Consider the following 20,052-nt stretch of genomic DNA (forward strand, 5'->3'; position numbering starts at 1 on the left):
TATTAGAGCTGATTTGGGAGTACTTGCCCCGATCAATGAAAAACTCCAAGAAAGTCAATTGAGGTGGTATGGTCATGTTCAATGGAGGCTTGAGGAAGACCCAATGAGGAGTGATTAGATCCCAATTGAAAGAGCTAAAAGAGCTAGGGATAGATCTAAAATGACCATAGGTGAAGTTGTGAGGAATGCCATGAATAGTCTAAGTCTTCTCCCAAGTATGAACCTCGAATAGAGATTATTAGGGGGCTAGGATCCACGTAACCGGTAACATTTTCTCCTGATTGCTCGGCTGTGCCTCTTTCCTCTTACTTCCATTTTCAATTTCTCATCTATTTCTTTATCTTTTCATTCCCCCTTCTTTGTTTGGACCTCAATTCCCTACTTTGTTTTATATGGATTCGTGTAGCTAGCCCCAATAAATTAGGATAAGGTTTTATTGTTGCAGTTATTTTTTACAACCATCAAGTAGATGATTATATAGGAATATATTTTCGGTTTGAGCCCACAAGTCAATTTTACTCGGAACACCATCCTCCTTTTCCTTCTATTTTGGCCTCCAAATTCCTCTCATCTTCCTCTCTCCCAGAACCGACTGATTCATCGATGAGAAATAATGACTTATCGAAGAAAAAAATGTGGTAAATGTTAGCATTTACGGGAGACTATTATTAGTAGGAAACTAGGAATGCATTACACACACACACACACACACACACACACACACACACAAAAAATGCTGGTAAGAATGCAACTGGATCTACTGGACTCAGTCGAATCCAGCCTAGCTCGGCCTTGATAACCTTGATTGGGCTGGGTCGGGCTAGCTTTGGCCGCCCCCCTTTTTTTGGCCATATGTATTGTTATAATAATGTGGACCCGCTTTATTTGTGTTCTACTTTGTTAGTGATTATCAATCCGTCCCCTTTAATGCCTTTCATTTTCTCTTCCTTTGGCTTTCTTTGGATCCATGTAGCCGACCCTATTAAGTTGGGACAATGATTTTTTATTATTGTTATAATAATGTATAATTGTATATTCTATTTATATACACAATTATGCCAGGATCAGACTAAGGCATCAGCTAGGCCTCAAGCCTGAAAAATCTGAGTCTTAGTTTAGCCTACAAGTTGTAAAGCCTAGCTCAGACCCTGTCATGCTCAAGGCAGAATAAAAAATGTGCATCAAAGCCAAATCAGAATATGGTGAATTGCAAAATCCAAAGTGATCTGTAGTAAGAAGTCAAGCATAACTATTTATATAAGTAGGCATTACACTAGTTACACTCAAATATCTTTCAATTTTCAACTTCAAACAAACAACTAGATCTGGCAATTATTAATAGTGAGGAGTTGGAATAACAAGAAGAGAAGATTTAAGATGGGCTGTAATCCCTGAACATTCTGTCATATCTAAATCCTTTCCACTTACTCCATCTAGCAATGCCCAATCAAAGTTGTTCAAAATATTTGCCAAGGCAAGTTCATTAACAGAAATTGCAAACTGAGTCCCAGGACATCCCCTCCTACCTGCCCCAAAGGGAATGAATTGAAAATCATGGCCTTTGAAATCAACATTTCTAGCAGCATTCAAGAACCTCTTTGGTTGGAACTGCTCTGCTTCTTCCCAATAATTGGGATCCCTTCCAATTGCCAAAGCGTTGATGATCACAGTTGTCTTGGCCGGAATATCATACCCTTGTATTTTCACATCTTCCAGGGATTCTCTAGGTACCAACAATGGGATTGGAGGATGCAGTCTTAGTGATTCTTTTATTACTGATTTCATGTAGTGCATTTGCTCTAAATCGTCCTCAGTAATGTTTGTTTTACCCTTTGCGATCTTCCTCACTTCATCCTGTACTTCTTTCATGATTTCTGGATGCCTTAAGAGCTCTACCATTGCCCATTCTATAACTGTGTAAGTGGTATCAGTCCCAGCAGCAAACATGTCCTATAGGAAACACAAGAGAAAAATTAACATGAGAATGTAAGAAGAATTGTGTATTCTTATGTGGTGGCTATCCTTGGGAATGAACTAATATGTAACCTGATTAGTGATAAAAAAGAGGTCTGCATCCAATAATATACTAAGGAATAGTGGTGTATCTTGAACCTTGTACTCTCAAGGCAAGCCAATCTTGAGTTGAGTCTGGATTTTTGTTTAAAGGTAATCCTCAACTGGATTGGCTGATTATGGATAAACCCCTAATGAGGTTGGTTCAACCATAACTCATTCGTTACCAAATCTAAAAAGGGGGGTGGGGGCGGGGACAAAGGATGGTTCAATTGTGGGTTTTGGTCAGATTTTATGGACATAATTATCTCTTCCTAGGGGTGTCAATTTCGGGCTCACATTAGCAGGCCCGACTAGCCAGACAAGGAAAGCTCAAATCCGACCCGGATCATTTGTTAAACAAGGCGGTTTCAAACCCCAATTGGATACTATTTGGTCATTCTTGGTGCAGATGTCCTACCCAACAATCGTCTGATCAAGAGTTCAAGACTAGCCGACTAATAACCTGACACAACCCAACATGTTTGAAGCCTGTTTAGAGCTCATTGAAGGACCATTTACTTTACCCAAAATGTTTAAAGATCATATAGAGATAAATGTCTCTATCCCTTTAAGTTTCATTTAGCCCGATTAAAGTACCAATACCCAGCCGGTTATGTATTAATGGGACCATGCATTTGACACTGATTACTTAAGTGGGTTGATCACAATATGTGGTCCACTAACTAGGAAAGACCGATAAAATCCAACCGAAACTGACCTGGCATAACTGATTGACACCACTATTTATGCCTATTACTCTTTAAAATGATGTCATATATCTTGAGATTTTCTCGAAAGGTTCTAGCGATTTCCATTGTGTCCACATATGTTCAACACAATTGTCCCAAATGCTTGTCTATTTCATTGCACGCTTTTTTTTTTTTTGGGAGGTGGGTGGGGGGTGGTGAAATAAAATCTTATGTGGAATTGAAAAAAGCAGGAGTGGAAGTAGTCATTTTGTAATGAGCTAAGATGATATTGACAAGAAGGCAGATGTACTCACCAGAATTATAGCTTTAATGTGGTCTCTCTCAAGGATAATTCCACCACTATCATCTTTTTCAATCCCAAGCAAGAAGTATACAAAGTCTTGGCCATCACCATCAGTAGCACCACAACCCCCATCCTTCGTTCTCTGAAATTGGATCATATGGTCCTCAATTACTCGATCAAGAAAACAATCTATTTCTCTGAAGTTCTTCTCCACCCTTGTATCCAATCCACTCACATAATCAACCCAACCAAGCCATGGTATGAAGTCCCTCACACTGAATACTCCCAAGAGAGTAGTGAACTCACGAATCATCTCCCCAAACCTCTTCCCTTCCACATCCCCACCATATTTCCTGCCTAATGCCACCCTACAAATTATATCATTAGTTAGACAACTAAGTGTCTCACTAAGATCCACCAAAGACGAGCACGACTGTCTTATTTTCTCATTCAGAAGCTCACCTCTTCTTCCCTCACCGAACAGAAGGATTGAACCCTTTTGCTACTCAAAAGCTGGAGGACACATATCCGACGTGCCTGTCGCCAATACTCGCCGTAGGGTGTGAAGGCAAGGTCCTTATGATTGTATAATAATCTCCTAGCGATGCTTGAGTCCGGTCTGTTCGAGAAGATAAGATCATTGGTTTTCATTATCTCGCGAGCCAGGTCGGCCGACGAGACTATAAGGGTTGGTTTGCTGCCGAAGTGTAACAGCATGAGAGGGCCATGGCGTTGAGCTAAGGCAAGGAGTGTTTGGTGTGGGAGTAGGCCTAGTTGGTGGAGGTTTCCTATTATAGGAAATTTTGATGGAGAAGGTGGTAATCTATGTTTATTTTTTTGGGTTTTTCGGATGAAGAGGAAGAGAAAGCAAAGAAGAAAGAAGAAGGCATGAACCAAGGTAGAAGAAGGCATGAACATTTGAAGCATTTTTTTCTATGTTGTATTCGTCACTGGCTCAAAATATATAGAGGATAGAGAAGCCACTCTTCTAGTCTTCTCTACCGGTCCATATTGAAATTTGTTATCGTATATAAATGGTGGGAGTTAAGGTGAAGTAGTTTCTAGGGTCATTGTGTGGATTGCGGGTGTGAATCAGTAGGTTAATTGGTTTTGGTTTAAGTTCGGTTTATTGTACAAATAAAGAACTAGTTTTTTTTATAGTTTCAGGCCGATTTCAATCAGTTGGTTTGATTTAATTTTGATTTATTATACAAATCTATACAAAAGAACTAGTTCTTAGTAGTTAGATTTCAATTTCAGTACAAGTTTTGAGCCGATTTCAATCTGGTTCATAATACCCCAAACTAATTAAGACTTGGTTCAATCAAGAATGTTTTGATTTGATTTAATCCGTTTTAACGGTTGAGATTAGATTGTAACTCATTTTTTCATTACATCAAAAAGTAAGGGAACAAATCAAATTCTCATACAAGGATGAATCACTCTAATACGAAATTGATTCATACAAATGGAATCCACTCAAAAAAAATCTTATCACAAATTCCATCTATGTGAATCAAAATATCGAAAACCTGATCCACACAAAGAAAATAGCTAGGGGAAAGATCATGCTTGACTTATCTATTACGTAATTATGACCTCATCATCATGCATATTACGTGTGATTTTTAATTTCCGCCTAAGGCCGTGTTACCATGGATCAAGTTTAAAATAAGGTCAAAAAAGGCGGCTGCCACTTTTCAGCCACTGAACTCTATCATTTCTCCACCTGTTGATTAGCTCTGTTGAATTGAACCCATGTGGTTTTGCCTGGATGGATGAATCGACATGGGCGGGACCACCATGTAATGGCTGTATTTAGGCAATGGCATTTGAAACGTTAATATTTTGGTAGGGGGAGGTATAGGTATGTTGTCGATATCAAGTATACTAGCGGATAGCACCAATAAGAACACATGATGGAGTATCATTCAAGAAAAATATGAGGGTCATTTCAGAAAAAGAAAAAAGAGAGATAAACACAATAAGTGCTAGCATACTTGATAGCGACGACATATCCAACTTTTTCCCTTTTGATAGCGTAGAGAACAATAACATTTTTGTTTCATTAAGCAACACGTGTCGAAACTAAATTACAGCCGAATTTTGTTTGCATGGAAGGGAAATAAAATCTTTGAGCCGGAGGGTATTTAAACACCCTCTTATCCCAATCATTTGTTAAATTGAAATTTTAAATTTTAGCCATAAATTCAATCATTTGTTCTCCCATCAACTCATATTTATGTCTACATCCTCGACATAGTAAACCTCCAATATAATGGAGTTTTTTTTTTTACACTTAGTTTTATCACATAGTCAGTTCCATCGTTTGAAGTTAAATTTGACGTTGGGGTCTACCTATGTACATAATTTCACTCTATATAATCAATCATATAACTGTTCTAAACATCCACCCACCATTTTTTCCTGTGGGTTACCCTTTATAAAAATCGTTCCGTTTATTTATTTAATTATTTAAGTGTGGAAGGATTTTGCTTATACGAATTTTAAGTTGGTGTATGCAAGTCTCTGTTGTTTCAAACCTTATCTCAATTATATAATTAAAGTCGTTCATAAAAAAATTTGAAAAAAGATTGCCACCCTAAGTCTGTCTTTCAAAATTTAAACCTCAGGTGCATCTCAATTATATTGTTGAAGTCTGTGCTGTTTCAAACCCCAGTTATCAACTTTCCCACATAACACATAAGGACTCTAAACTGGACTCTCTCTCTCTCTCTCTCTCTCTCTCTCTCTCTGTGTGTGTGTGTGTGTGTAAGCGTAGCGTGTGAGAGTGAGACTCAAGAATTTCAGCAAGAACTTGTGGTCAAGGTCAATAATTTGACGATTGAGAAATGAAATTAGGTGAAGACATATAGAGATGATTAGAGATTCAGAGATGAGTAAGAGAACAAAAAGGAATAAGAGATTATTAAAGATTCAACAAATGAATGTTTTTTTTTAAATTTCAATATAACAATCATAAATGAATTCCATAATGCACAAGACAATGCATGCAAATTGCATACGTGGATGACTAGTCTACACACAGTAATGAAATGATGACATGGCTAATCTACAACAACAATGGAATGATGCAAAAACACTTCAAAAATAAAGTCAATGTTCTCTTCCCACTTACCTAGTTGTGTACAATGATTACCCTTGGTACGAGGATGATCCGGCCTGCGATGACGTGATTTTCTAGTAAAACATATCATAAAAGAGGTCAAGTTTAGTATATCTTCGCTTTAGGCTCATAACCAATGAGGTATGATGAACCCAACGTGTTTAAAATCACTAGAGAAGGTTGCCCGACAAATTTGGGCCCAATCAAAACCCAAAAATTCAGATTGGTGGGTCAACCGGCGGGCAATGTACCGGTCGATCCTTGTCTGCCGCTGACTCAAGGGCCCTGTAAGGACCCGAGGGCCAGGAGCGTGGGCCAAGTGCCCAACAGTCCTTGCTTGCCACTCGACTCAGGGGGCACTGTCTAGATCAGCGGGCTAGGTGCCCACCGGTCTTGCTCGCCAGTCAAGCCAGCAACCCATCTAGGACAGGCAGGCTTCGGATTGGTGGGTCCAACCATTTTCAGGCACCCACCACACAGGACCGGGATTTTGATGTTCATTCCCATTCTTCATCCCACCTTGGGGAAACCACGAGGGGTCAATTCAACTTCGTTTTCCACAATCTAAGGTCCCATATTATGATTCTAACCTAGATCTAGGACCGATTCAGAGTTTCAAGCTTGGGTTTTACCTCTTTATTCAAGAACACTTCAAAAACCTCAAATCTTCTCTATAGCTAAAGAGATCAACAAATGCTTCTCAAATCCTGTAATTTCTTCCTCTAAAACCTTCATAAACAATACGTAGGTCATTCATTAAGCCTTAGATTCATATTCCCAAGAGGGATTAACAAGATCTAAAGGATTCCTACCAAAATTATAGGATTTCACTTAGGGTTTCATGAGAGTTTAAGAAATACAGTCTTTACTCACCTCAAATCATAGATCTCAAGATGAGGGTCACTAATCCGGTGTCGGATTCAAAGGATCTGACCCCGGCGACATGTAACAATCATCTTCTTCCCTATTTCTTCCTTCTTCTTCCCTTCTCTCTCCTTCGTTTCTGTCCTCTTTAATTTTCTTAGCCACCTTGTAAACAATAAATGAGGGTGAAGAAAAGTAATAAATGTTATTTATACTTGGGTCAAAATATCTAATGACCAGAGTGGTGGGTCACACAGGTGAGTCCAACCCACCTATGACCACCCACCGGTCGACCAAAACTTAGCTGATTAGTCTAGGATTTTGAGGGGGCTCAGCCCCGACACATATTTCACTCTTGGTCATTGACCAGAATACATACTCGACACAAAATACGGCTATGTACCTTTATTATGCATACATGGCCTTGTGATACGTGCAAGTGCACAGCTTGGGCACCTGGACTTCACTAGGAACTGAATCTGACTCGTATGGCCAACCTGAGTTTAGAGACACCCTTACCATCATGTTCCATAGGGTACCCAACTCGGCTCGCTTGGGTTCAGGTTCTGCAAGGCTAAATCAAACCAACCGGGTAATTAGACCGGGTTTAGAAAGTAGGATATCACAGAGGGACTCACTCTAACAATAATTTCCAAACCATTTTTTTTTTTCATTCAGGGATCTTTTGCCAAAAAATTTCCAAACATAATTAATTTGTGCAAAAGAGAGACGAAAAGAGATTCTATAAGAAAATGAAACAGAGAACCATTTGAAGTCGGGGTCTAGATATAGGTATCATCCATTTCAAACAATGAAATGAGAATAGATAAATTTGCAATAGGGATACCGTAGCCCACTGAAGCTTCACAAGCTAAGATCTCCAAGAACAGGAGTTGTGGTTTGTCAAATCCATCACTCTTGATGTGCCAAGATGGTGAAGTAGAAAAGGAGATGCAGATGGAGTATATTCGCAGATCCATAAATTTATCCATTGGCTAATAAATCTACCATGGCCAACTTCGCTAATCATACCCTTAAGAAAAAGGTCTCTAACCCAAAAGATGGACTTCTCAAATCCTCTCTTTCAAGCACATCCATAGGGCCGCACATAGCCTCATCCCCGCTCAAAGATTCGTGGGGACCTATTCCACAGACCGTCTCTTTTTTCTCTTAAGGTTTTTTAAGAGGAAAATTGATAATGGTCCAATATTTAGGATTGGGGAACTTTAGGTTTGGAGTTGCCACCTAGGGTTAGGGCCTAGGACCGGATGTGTGGGCCCGATACGTGTCGAAAGAGCCCTATAATAGTCTAGTCCAGAGATGAGGATAAGTGTTAGATCGTGGAGTTGGGAAGGTGTTAGGTACCCACTCCATCTGGTTGATCTGGTCTTCCTACTAGATACATAAAAACGAATATTCTCCCCTAATTAATCCTATACCACATACATGATTAAGTTATTGCTACGCTACTATGTAAACTATCACATATGAGTTGAAGAGTCTACATTATGGCTACTTGAGTTGAGAGTTTATTAGCATGGTGAACAACATTCTCAGTTGCAGAAGGTTGGGTCTGAACATTATTAGCGCGGGAATAAAACCTCCCCTGGAAGTATTTTGGTGCAAACCACCTATGGAGTGGGTTAAACTAAATTTTGACGGAAGCTCTCTTGGGAATCCTGATAACGTAGGGGCAGGTGCGATCATGAGAGATCACAATAATATATGTCTTTGGTCTTGAAGTGTGTATCTGGGGATCAAAGAAATTTATGAAGCGGAGTTTGAAGGTCTAATGCAGGGTCTCATGAAAGCTAAACAATTGGCTATTCCATCCGTCTGAATAGAATCTGACTCTACATCGCTGGTTATGGTAGTGCATTAGGAAAAAATCCCATGGTTGGCTATGTAGAGATGCAATCATCTAAAGCCTTACTTGGAAAGGACCCCATGGAAAATCACTCACAATTACAGAGAAGGGAATTCAGTGGTAGATATTCTGGCCAAGAAAGCTAATGTCTTCCCGTCCTATGTCTCTGATATGATGGCGAGAGATGAATCTTCTAGGCCTTCGTATAGGTTTATGTAGTGGGTGGTCCTTGGTCCTGCTGATGACAATGGCGAAGGTGGGGCCTTGTGTCCTACTCTGTGGTTTGTTTATTATTTTTTTGGCTTTTCGTTTTTAATAATATTATATTTTAGCAAAAAAAAAAAAAAAGTTGAGAGTTTATACCTGTGCTTGACCTTGGTTTCAAGTCGAGAGAGAGAAGCCCCTATTGATGCAGTGGCGAACTTTGGTGGGTGTCTCTTAGCTCAGGAGGAGGTGTATTTGACTATCTACTATCCTTCTTCGGAGACTTTGATCTTTCTAGGATCCGAAGAGGAATTTCAGCAGAATTTCTGGGATCCTGGTATTATGCTGATGGAATTCAAAAGAATCTAGAGAAGGCGTGGCTACTAAAAAATTTCTGAGGCATTCCTAAGGTTTAGGGGATTTTTTGGATTTTTCAGGTATTTTAAGTTTTTTCTTGTTTAAGAACGCAAACCGAGATAATGAAATTGAAGAGTATTCTGGCCAAACTTTAGTTAGTGGCGGTTATGACGAGAAAAGACAAAAAGTGAAGACTAGAGGAATCTTCTTAGCACTTTGAGATACTTGGGAAGGTAGGTAATTCACAAGGAGAGGAGTAGGTGAAAGGGTAGATGCTTGTGTGTCTTGGGATGGGTGAACAATCTCCTCTTTATGGGAATTCAGACCCAAAGGGGTAAATTTTCGCGGGGCTACCAAAAATGACAAAAAAAAAAAAAAAAAACAAGGCACGAGGCTGCAAAAAGGGAAATCACAATTTCTGGGTTGCTCACGGGGCAGCGAAAAGTTTGTGGGGCCACGAGAAAGGAATATTCTATGGATCAGTTAGATGCTAATGCTACCTCTGTAGGGCTTTTGGCTTCTGGGTGTGATTCTAGGAGATCTTGTGGTCCGATTTTTACTCATTATACGTCATCGTAATTGTATTTTTGAGTACTATCCATCAATATAAGTATCGATCCTCTTTTTAGCTTGGAATCATTTAGGACGTGCAAGGAAGGACTCATACCCTATTGCACCCTGGGATGTTCGACAATCCATTTTCATACCGTTCTCACACTATCAAAAAGTGCATAGATTCGATTCGTTAATATACAATTTGTTAGTATTGAGTGCCACCGAGATCGGGTATGGTTTGATTGTGTATAGATTAGGATTTTGGGTTTGACTTGGGTTTTGGGTTTGACTTAAGAAATGCCAAACTCTCCGCCGATTGAAAGTGTAGATCGTATCCATATCCTGTAAATCATCATTGTCAATGGTGGATGGAAAAAATGGGTGTCTACACCTACACTATTTTATATTTTACATAAATTTCTTCATTATCCCTGTTTTAACTGATATAATTTTTAGCAGTAGCCCAATCAAAATTTATGTGTCTTTGTGCATTGAAGCTATCTAAACCACAAATTAAACTCACAATAAAGTAAACTGATGGCATATGGCATACCTAATGCATAAGACTTCCACCATTATAGAGTGTAGGAAGGATCATAATATACACAACTTTATCTCCACTCATGGGGAGGCTATTTTCCGACACCAACCATGACTACTAGGTCCCAATGGAGCAACTTTACAATTTAAGTAAGTTGATGATCTGAAAATAAGTGAACGCACATCCAACAATTCAAGGATGAAGAATCAAATTTGCATGGTAAGTAAGAAGTCAAGCATGATTGTTTCTTCAAGTAGGCATCACATTAGTTACTCAGAAATATCTACAATAGATGATACCTTTCAAGTTTCAACAACAAACAAACAACTAGATCATCATTCTCATTGATAATTAATAGTGAGGAGTTGCAACAAGAAGAAGAGGAGATTTAAGATGGGCTGTAATCCCTAAACATTCTGTCATATCTAAATCTTTTCTACTTACTCCATCCGACAATGCCCAATCAAAGTTGTTCAAAATATTTGCCAGGGCAAGTTCATTAACAGAAATTGCAAATTGAGTCCCAGGGCATCCCCTCCTATCTACCCCAAATGGAATGAATTGAAAATCATGGCCTTTGAAATCAACATTTCTAGCAGCATTCAAGAACCTCTATGGTTGAAACTTTTCGGCTTCTTCCCAATAACTGGGATCTCTTCCAATCGCCATTGAGTTGATGATCACCCTTGTCTTGGCTGGAATTTCATACCCTTGTATTTCCACATCTTCCATGGATTCTCTTGGTACCAATAATGGGACTGGAGGATGCAATCTTAGTGACTCTTTTGTTACTGATTTCATGTAGTGCATTTGCTCTAAATTGTCCTCAGTAATGTTTGTTTTACCCTTTGCAATCTTCCTCACCTCATCCTATACTTCTTTCATGATTTCTGGATGTCTTAAGAGCTCTGCCATTGCCCATTCTATAACTGTATAATTGGTATCAGTCCCACCAGAAAACATGTCCTATAAACACAAGAGAAAAATTAACATGAGAATAAAAGAAGAATTGTAACTCTTATGTAGTGGCAATCCCTGACAATGAAATGATATGTACTATGATTAGTGATCAAAGAGAGATGCATCCAATAATATTAAGCACACGAAAAAAAAATAACATGAGAATAAAAGAAGAACTGTAACTCTTGTGTAATGGTAATCCTAGGCAATGAAATGATATGTACTGTTATAAGTGATCAAAGAGAGTTGCATCCAATAATAGAGGACACTAAGGAATAGTGGGTGTAATTTGGGTAGGTTTTGGGTTAGAGACAAGTTACTTTATCATTAATACTCTTAAGTCAATCCAATCTTGAGCTGAATTTGTATCCTTTTTTCTTTCAAGGTAATACTAAACTGGGTTGGCTGATTAGGGATGAACCACCAAAGAGGCTAGTTCAACCACAATTCATTCTTTATCAAATCTCAGGGGAGGCAAGGGATGGTTTAATTGCATATTTTTGGTATTATTGATGAAATCTGGCCTAGTTTAATGGACACAATTATCTATATTTTTTCGTTGTTATTATTATTATTATTATTATTATTATTATTATTATTATCTCGTAGCGATGCTTGAGTCCGGTCTGTTCGAGAAGATGGGTTTTCATTATCTCGCGAGCCAGGTCGGTCAACGAGACTATAAGGGTTGGTTTGCTGCCGAAGTGTAACAGCATGAGAGGGCCATGGCGTTGAGCTAAGGCAAGGAGTGTTTGGTGTGGGAGTAGGCCTAGTTGGTGGAGGTTTCCTATTATAGGAAGTTTTCATGGAGAAGGTGGTAATCTATGTTTATTTTTTTGGGTTTTTCGGATGAAGAGGAAGAGAAAGCAAAGAAAGAAGAAGGCATGAACCAAGGTAGAAGAAGGCATGAACATTTGAAGCATTTTTTTCTATGTTGTATTCGTTACTGGCTCAAAATATATAGAGGATAGAGAAGCCACTCATCTAGTCTTCTCTACCGGTCCACATTGAAATTTGTTATCGTATATAAATGGTGGGAGTTAAGGTGAAGTAGTTTCTAGGGTCATTGTGTGGATTGCGGGTGTGAATTAGTAGGTTAATTGGTTTTGGTTTAAGTTCGGTTTATTGTACAAATAAAGAACTAGTTTTTTATAGTTTCAGGCCGATTTCAATCAGTTGGTTTGATTTAATTTTGATTTATTATAAAAATCTATACAAAAGAGCTAGTTCTTAGTAGTTAGATTCCAATTTCAGTACAAGTTTTGAGCCGATTTCAATCTGGTTCATAATACCCCAAACTAATAAGACCTGGTTCAATCAAGAATGTTTTGATTTGATTTAATCCGTTTTAGCGGTTGAGATTAGATTATAACTCATTTTTTCATTACATCAAAATGTAAGGGAACAAATCAGATTTTCATACAAAAATCATTCTGATACGAAATTGATTCATACAAATAGAATCCACTCAAAAAAAATCGTATGACAAATTCCATCTATGTGAATCAAAATATCGAAAACCTGATCCACACTAAGAAAATAGCTAGTGGAAAGAACATGCTTAACTCATCTATTACGTAGTTGGGACCCATCCTCATGCATATTACGTGTGATTTTTAATTACCGCCTAAGGCCGTGTTACTATGGATCAAGTTTAAAACCAAGTCAAAAAATGTCGGCTGCCACTTTTCAGCCACTGAGCTCTATCATATCTCCACCTGTTGATTAGCTCTGTTGAATTGAACCCATATGGTTTTGCCTGGATGGATGAATGGACATGGACGGGACCGCCATGTGATGGTCGTATCCAAGCAGTAGCATTTAAAACGTTGATATTTTGGTAGCGTAGGGAACAGCAACATTTTTGTTTCATTAAGCAACACGTGTTGAAATTAAATTACAACCAACAACCTCTCTTCGAAATTTTGTTTGCATGGAAGGGAAATATTTCCTATATCGCCCTTTTTGGTTGCTTTGCCTAAAAACGGATGGATTTTTTTCTTTGAAATGGGGCATGGGGAAATGTAACAACTAGAAAATTTGAATTCGAGATCTCTTAATGAGTGTGGGCTTGTTTACTATAATCTTATCAATTATATTACCCAATTGTTGTTAAGAGAATAGATCTTGGGATTGAAAAAATCTTTTAAAAGGTAGGGATGTACTGGTAAGGGAAAAATTTTAGTTGCTACCTAAGTTGCATTCAAATAGCTGCAGCCCGGGAAGCAACTAATTTTCGAGAGTTAGGAAGGAGTATTGTCTTGGCCATTTGACTGTTGTCCTCTATTCTTGAGGAAAGTGTTACTTGTTACACCCGTGCCCAAAAACCCAGGCTAAATTCAACTTTTGGACTTAGATAATGTAACCTAGGGGACAACCACTATTAATTTATGAATTTTCCCAACTCATTACATGAAATGGTTACAAACCATAGAAGAAGTTAGGGTAAGTACTCTGCCATTGAAGAGAATTTTCCCGAACCTTAATAGTGAAATGTACCAAGAGATAGAGTCCACACACTGAAAACACCTTGGGAGGGTTCACTCAACTTAAGGATCTATTTCCACACAAAGGGGACCAATTAAGCCTTGGGCAATGAACGCCCTTTGGTGAATATGTAGGGCAAAACCAAGTTATTTGGCCATGGGACCCGACTCCTCGCACCCGTTAAGCGCAAACCTAATCCCAAGGATGGAGCAACATAATTAGAAATGGATTAATGTATCGAAACACCCCAAGGCAGGCCTATTATCCCAAATTATAATTTAAACCGATAAAGGGTAGAAACCCATTATTTTTCTAAACAGTCCTTAATTAACTTAAGTGGCTATAAATAGAGACTCTTGCCATTCATTTCATTCCTACCAAATTAAAAGTAATAGAAGTGTGGAAGGAGAAGAAGAAGAAGAAGGAGAAGAGCAAGGGAGGAGGAAGAAGAGGGAAGCAAGGAGGGCCCTACCCATTAAAGGTAAGTCTTCTTTTTCTCTCTACCTTCTAAGTAGTTATCTCTCTCTCTCCCATTTTTGCTCTCCATTAAAGCTAATGAAAACTCCCAACTGAAATCCCTCTACCCACATACCCAATCTACAAATTAAGTAGGGGATTTTGGTGAGAGTAACCTAATCAAGCAAGTTAACCACTCACATTGAGTGTGGGGAACCTCCCATATGAAAAGCGTCAAAATTTAGAAACCCAAAACCCTAGGATTTGAGAATTTGCTCAAATCCTCTATGACCTAACCTCTTAACCTAACCCTAGGTTGGGAAAATGATGTCTTATACCTAAACTAAGGATGAAATGGTCACAATTAGGCCTATGGACAATCTCCATAGAAAGCCCAATCAAAAATCCCCAATTTGGGCAACACAAAATCTAGAGATGTAGAAATTGCCCAAATTTTCTAAAACCCACCTTCCCACTTGTCAAGACTACTAATTGGGAGGGGGATTTGGTGGAGGAAACTTACCCTAGCAAAGTTGGTGGCTCAATTTTAATCTATAAACTTTCCTTTATGAAATTCCCACCTCAAATCTCCAATTTGGATAATTAAACCCTAGAAATTGTGAACCTTGCCCAAATCTTTTATAACCAACCATTTAAACCAAAATTTGGGTTAGAAAAAATGAAATTTAATATTTGTATAATGGATTGGGGTGACCATATAAGCCATTGGTGATCACCACATAAACCCTCAATAGAATTTCCCAAATTTTAGCTTAACTTAGACTTGAAATTTGGCGATTTTGGGTACATTATGTAACCCTAGCTTAACTAACCCACTAAACACAAAAAATCTAAGTTAATTGATATGGGTGAACATCCCTACATATAAATCGACCTTATAATCCCAAAACCCCCAACTTGAGAATGATTCAAAGAAAAGGAAAATAGGAAATGAAGCTAGAACATGTACCCTAAGGGCAAACCTCCCTACGGTTGACTAATTTTCTTAAAAACCTTATGTATCCTAGGATTAGAACCAAGACGTGATGAGACAACGCAACACGAGACCATCGGCTGTCCACCAACACTAAAGATTCGAGGGGAGGGGATTTTGTGTGATTTTATGGAATGTTTATATCATGATGCATATGTGGATGATCATGTCATACTGCATATTATAATCTTGTCTCTAGTGGTGAATGTTTATGTGGCATGATGGTATGCATTTTGGCTATGCAGTGTGTGTGTGTGTGTGAATGGGATATAGCATGGCCGAGGTTGTGGGAGATTTTGGTACTGCATGCCCACTCTATGTGGTCATGCTTGTGGGTGCAGCATGGTCGAGGTTGAGGGACATTCCGATGACTGAGGTTGTGAGAGATTCTGGTATTGCATTCCCAAGCATGATCACCTTGTATTTGTGATGTGATATGAATCATGATAGGATGCATTGGGCTAGGAAAATAATCGAGTGTTATACCCCTTGCCACTAGGTGTGAGGTACTGGTTATCCCACAGCATGGGTGACCAATGTGGATGATCCTGGGACCGTGATTGTCCTACAACACGGGTGACTGATGTACTTGATCCTAGGACCGTGGTGTAGAGGGATTATCCATTAGGGGTTTGCGGGGTGACCGATGTACATGATCCCGGGACCTACAGGCTCCTGACTCACAACTAGCATATATCTTTGGGTGACCGATGTGTATGATCCCAGGACCAGGGATATCCCTTATGTTACAGTAGCACTTAAAACACTATGGACTTAGAATATGTTGATTAGAAAAATAATTGAGTGCTACACCCCTTGCCAGTAGAGGGTTAGGTACTAGTTATCCCACAACACGGGTGACTGATGTGCATAATCCCAGGACTGTGACTATCCTACAACCATTGTTTAAAGTATCGATCCGTATCGTATCGTATCGGCCGATACGTATCCGTATCGGTCCTTACCGATACGATACTAACCGATACGATACATTAAATTTTTAAAACCCTTTTGTATCGATACGTATCTTACGACACACTGATACGCATCGATACACAACCGATACGCACCGATACTCTATGAAAAATTCAAAATCGAAGTGAAATGTACGTTTCAGTATGTATCGGTACGTATCGATGGGTATCGATATGTATCGGTACGTATCGATGAGTATCGATATGTATCGGTGTGTATCGGTACGTATCGATGCGTGTCAATACATATCGGTGTGTATCGATATGTATCGATCGATACACACCGATACTTACCGATACGATCATAAAATGGCCAAAATAAGTAATTTTTTAGAAAAACATAATTTTTTGAGGTGTTATTGTTCCAAAGTTACTGCCAACCATTTTTCTCTCTAACGAAAGTGAAAATCAAGGATGGGAACAAAGATTTTACATTTATGGGACAACTACAAACCTTGGATTCTTAGTGCGATACTCTCAATTTACTGTTTATGCATAATACATGCTATATATAACTTTTTTTAACTATTTTTTATGCAAAAGTGTATAAAAAAGTATTTCCTATCTATTTATGTGTGTATCTTTAACGTATCTTAGCGTATCTCCGATATGATACGATACCCTACCGATACATATCCTTTAATCCTTGCCTACAACACGAGTGATCGATGTGCTTGATCCCAGGACCATAGTGGAGGAGGGATTATTCATTAAGGGTTTTTGGGGTGACCGATGTACATGACCCCGAGACCTGTAGGCTCCTGACTTGCAACTAGCGTATATCATTGGGTGACCGATGTGTATGATCTCTGGACCAGGGATATCCCCCATGTTGCAGTAGCACTAAAAGCACTATGGACTAAGAATATGTTGATTAGGAAAAATCTGAATGCTACACCCCTTGCCAGTAGGGGTGAGATATTGTTATTCCACAGGATAAGTGACCGATGTGAATGATCCTAGGACCGTGACTATCCTACAACATGGGTGACCGATGTGTTTTATCCCAGGACTGTGGTGTAGGGGGGGATTATTCATTAGGGTTTACGAGGTGGCCGATGTACACGATCCCAGGATATGTAGGCTCCTGACTCGTAAATAGCATAAATTGCTGGGTGATCGATATATATAATCCTAGAACCAGGGATATCCCCTATGTTGCAGTAGAACTTAGACCCTAATTTTAATTAGTTTAGTGGATAGACTTGTGTAATAATAATTTGAATCATATTTGCATTCATTTAATCCTTATTTTTCCTTTATGTTGCATTACAACTATATTCGTTTAATCTTGTTAATCTCTATTCGTGTATTTATAATTGTTTGTGAATATTTGTGTGTACCCCTCATTGGGCTTCGCAAAAGCCCAACCTCATTGTTGCCCCCTTTTTCAGATGTTGATTCAACGAATTATTTGCAGTCTATGGCTGAGGATCCCGCTCTCTACAAAGGTGACCTCTGGGATAAGGAGCTAGCTACATGCTAGGACAATTGCGTATGTGACGATTGTGCATTCGAAGCACGTTGAGGATGAGCGTATCATCTTCCATTTTGATTCTTTTTTACTTATCAGATATAGCCTTAGGGTCATAACTATAATTATATTTTCGCCGTGAAACTTCTTTTTTGATAAATATGGTAGATATCATTAGACATCACCAGTTGTTTATAATTTGATTGTTATTATCTATGTGATTGTAAAATTATTTCATAACTTTATGAACTTAAAGCACTACATCGTTGATCCTGGATGGATTGTGTACATGTGTGCCTGTCCAAGTCACTAGCTATCAGGTAAGTGGAGGCAGGGTGTGACATTAATAGTAGTATGAGTTAACATCCCCGGTATCTAGAGTGTCAAATCTGATTGTGCAGTCTTCTAAACAATGGAATTTACCCCTTATTTGGTCATTTTTTTCAAATGCCATTGCCCAAAATCCTATCATTATTTCTTCAAAAGAGGATTCTTGAAGTTACGGTTTTACCCACTCTAAGGTTTTTTTTGTTTGTCTCACTACTTCGTCCACTAACTCATTCTTTTCAACTAGAGATGATGCACTGATTCAATAGTAGTAAAACATTTGTTAGTTCATTGGCATCCTACTTCTAATTCTAGTTTCCTAATGTGTTTTACGAAGAGAAAACTTTTAGGACTCTTATGTGGGCATACCTGATACTGATTGGCCCATTGAGCCCAAGCAGTTGTAGACCCACTCTGATTAGGAAACCCATAGTCTTTTCCATTGTGGGAGTGGAATAGGGTTTTAAGGATTCTATTATAACTAGAATATTGATAGTCCCTATAGTCATTACGTACATAAGTCGTTATTTTGGAAGCACTTCTTTCTCACACAAGCAAGTGCACAGAGAGAGAAAATCTTAGAGTAAGAGGCTATAGAAAATCTCAATATAAGTACTCCAATTGCGTAGTTCTTCATCACTGGTCATGAGGCTATCATCAATATTGGTTTAGGGACTTTACTCATGCTCAAGAGGTATGAGATTAATTTCTTTTATGATTAGTTCTTACATTCTAATTAATAGGAGGTTGTTCATATGATTTTGTGGAGTCGAATCTCTAATAGTTGGTATCAAAGCTAACCCTATAGTGCTAGAATTAAGAAAATTAATTGAAAAATGATTTTGCATACGCTTTAGGTTTCAATTTATGAAAAACGTCGGTTTACCATCATCAAACAGTTTTAGATCAGAAAAATTTCTTTGTGAAAGTTGTAGGAGACAAGAAGACAAATGTAATGAGAGGAGGTACATCACGGAATTGACCAAAAACACTACTGGGTGCAGTAAAAAATTGACGATAGGAAAAAAAAGGGTGGTAGTAGGTCCTCATCGGGTCAATTAGGTAGGTTTTTGAGTTAACACAGTAAACTGGTGAGTCAAACTATTTTGTTTCGTCTGAGTTAACCCAAAAGCAGGTTGACTCACTGACTCACAATGAGACCAAGAAACCCGAACTTTTGATCCGGTCGACCTTTTGACTGGGGCTGTTAACCATTGACCATTGATCATTGATCGTTGACCAACCCAAATTTTTTACCTGAAGACCCAAAATTTTGAGCCAAGTTGGATTGGCTGGATCGAATCAAACCAGTTGGTTGAACCAAACTGGAACCAATTTAGATCCTTTTTACCTGCATCTTTAATGGCTTGTACGAGCAGATGGAGAGGAATTTTTTACGCTGGTTTTTTGCATTAATTCCAATTTTTCGTGCTCTTTGTTTTGATATATTATGAGCTTAGTTATGATTAAATTTTAGGGTCTATTTTATGGAAATTAGAAGTATGAAAATTTTGTTATTTTTCTTTGTATTCTCTTAATTAGAAGAAATAAAAGAAAACAAGCTTATACATCACTTGCATGTCAGCATAGTAATTTATTTATTAGCTAATGAAAGACCATGCTTTTTTACATATGATTTTTAGTTCATGTTTAAACAATCCCACTTTAGCTGTCGAAATATGTTTGTAGACTATTGCAGTGAGATTTGATGGAATCCACCAAAGTGGTAAAATTCAACCTTTTTGTAATAGAATACTAATCAAATGTCTTCTTTGCTTAAAAAGATAAAGATGAATATTTGGTAGCAAGGTTGCTAA

At 38.4% G+C, this 20,052-nt stretch overlaps 1 protein-coding gene and 1 pseudogene across 1 annotated transcript; both read right to left on the minus strand.

The window, feature by feature from the left end:
- Positions 1-1,227: 1,227 nt before the first annotated feature.
- On the minus strand, positions 1,228-3,639 carry LOC122063665 (cytochrome P450 736A117-like). Its single transcript, XM_042627360.1, has 2 exons — positions 3,059-3,639; positions 1,228-1,950 (listed from the first exon to the last, which is right to left on the minus strand). Exons 1-2 carry the CDS (start codon positions 3,359-3,361, stop codon positions 1,336-1,338), a joined length of 918 nt encoding a protein of 305 aa, XP_042483294.1. The 5' UTR covers positions 3,362-3,639; the 3' UTR covers positions 1,228-1,335.
- Positions 3,640-10,908: 7,269 nt separating this feature from the next.
- LOC122063674 lies at positions 10,909-17,265 on the minus strand (annotated as a pseudogene).
- Between the last annotated feature and the right edge of the window lie 2,787 nt (positions 17,266-20,052).

This window comes from Macadamia integrifolia, unplaced genomic scaffold (genome assembly GCF_013358625.1).
Source record: "Macadamia integrifolia cultivar HAES 741 unplaced genomic scaffold, SCU_Mint_v3 scaffold1420, whole genome shotgun sequence".
Taxonomy (NCBI): domain Eukaryota; kingdom Viridiplantae; phylum Streptophyta; class Magnoliopsida; order Proteales; family Proteaceae; genus Macadamia; species Macadamia integrifolia.

Coding starts and splice junctions, on each gene's coding strand:
- LOC122063665 (XM_042627360.1), bottom strand. CDS start 3,361: ATGATTCGTGAGTTCACTACTCTCTTGGGAGTATTCAGTGTGAGGGAC. Junction 1,951..3,058: donor ACATTAAAGCTATAATTCTG/GTGAGTACATCT, acceptor TGTTTCCTATAG/GACATGTTTGCTGCTGGGAC.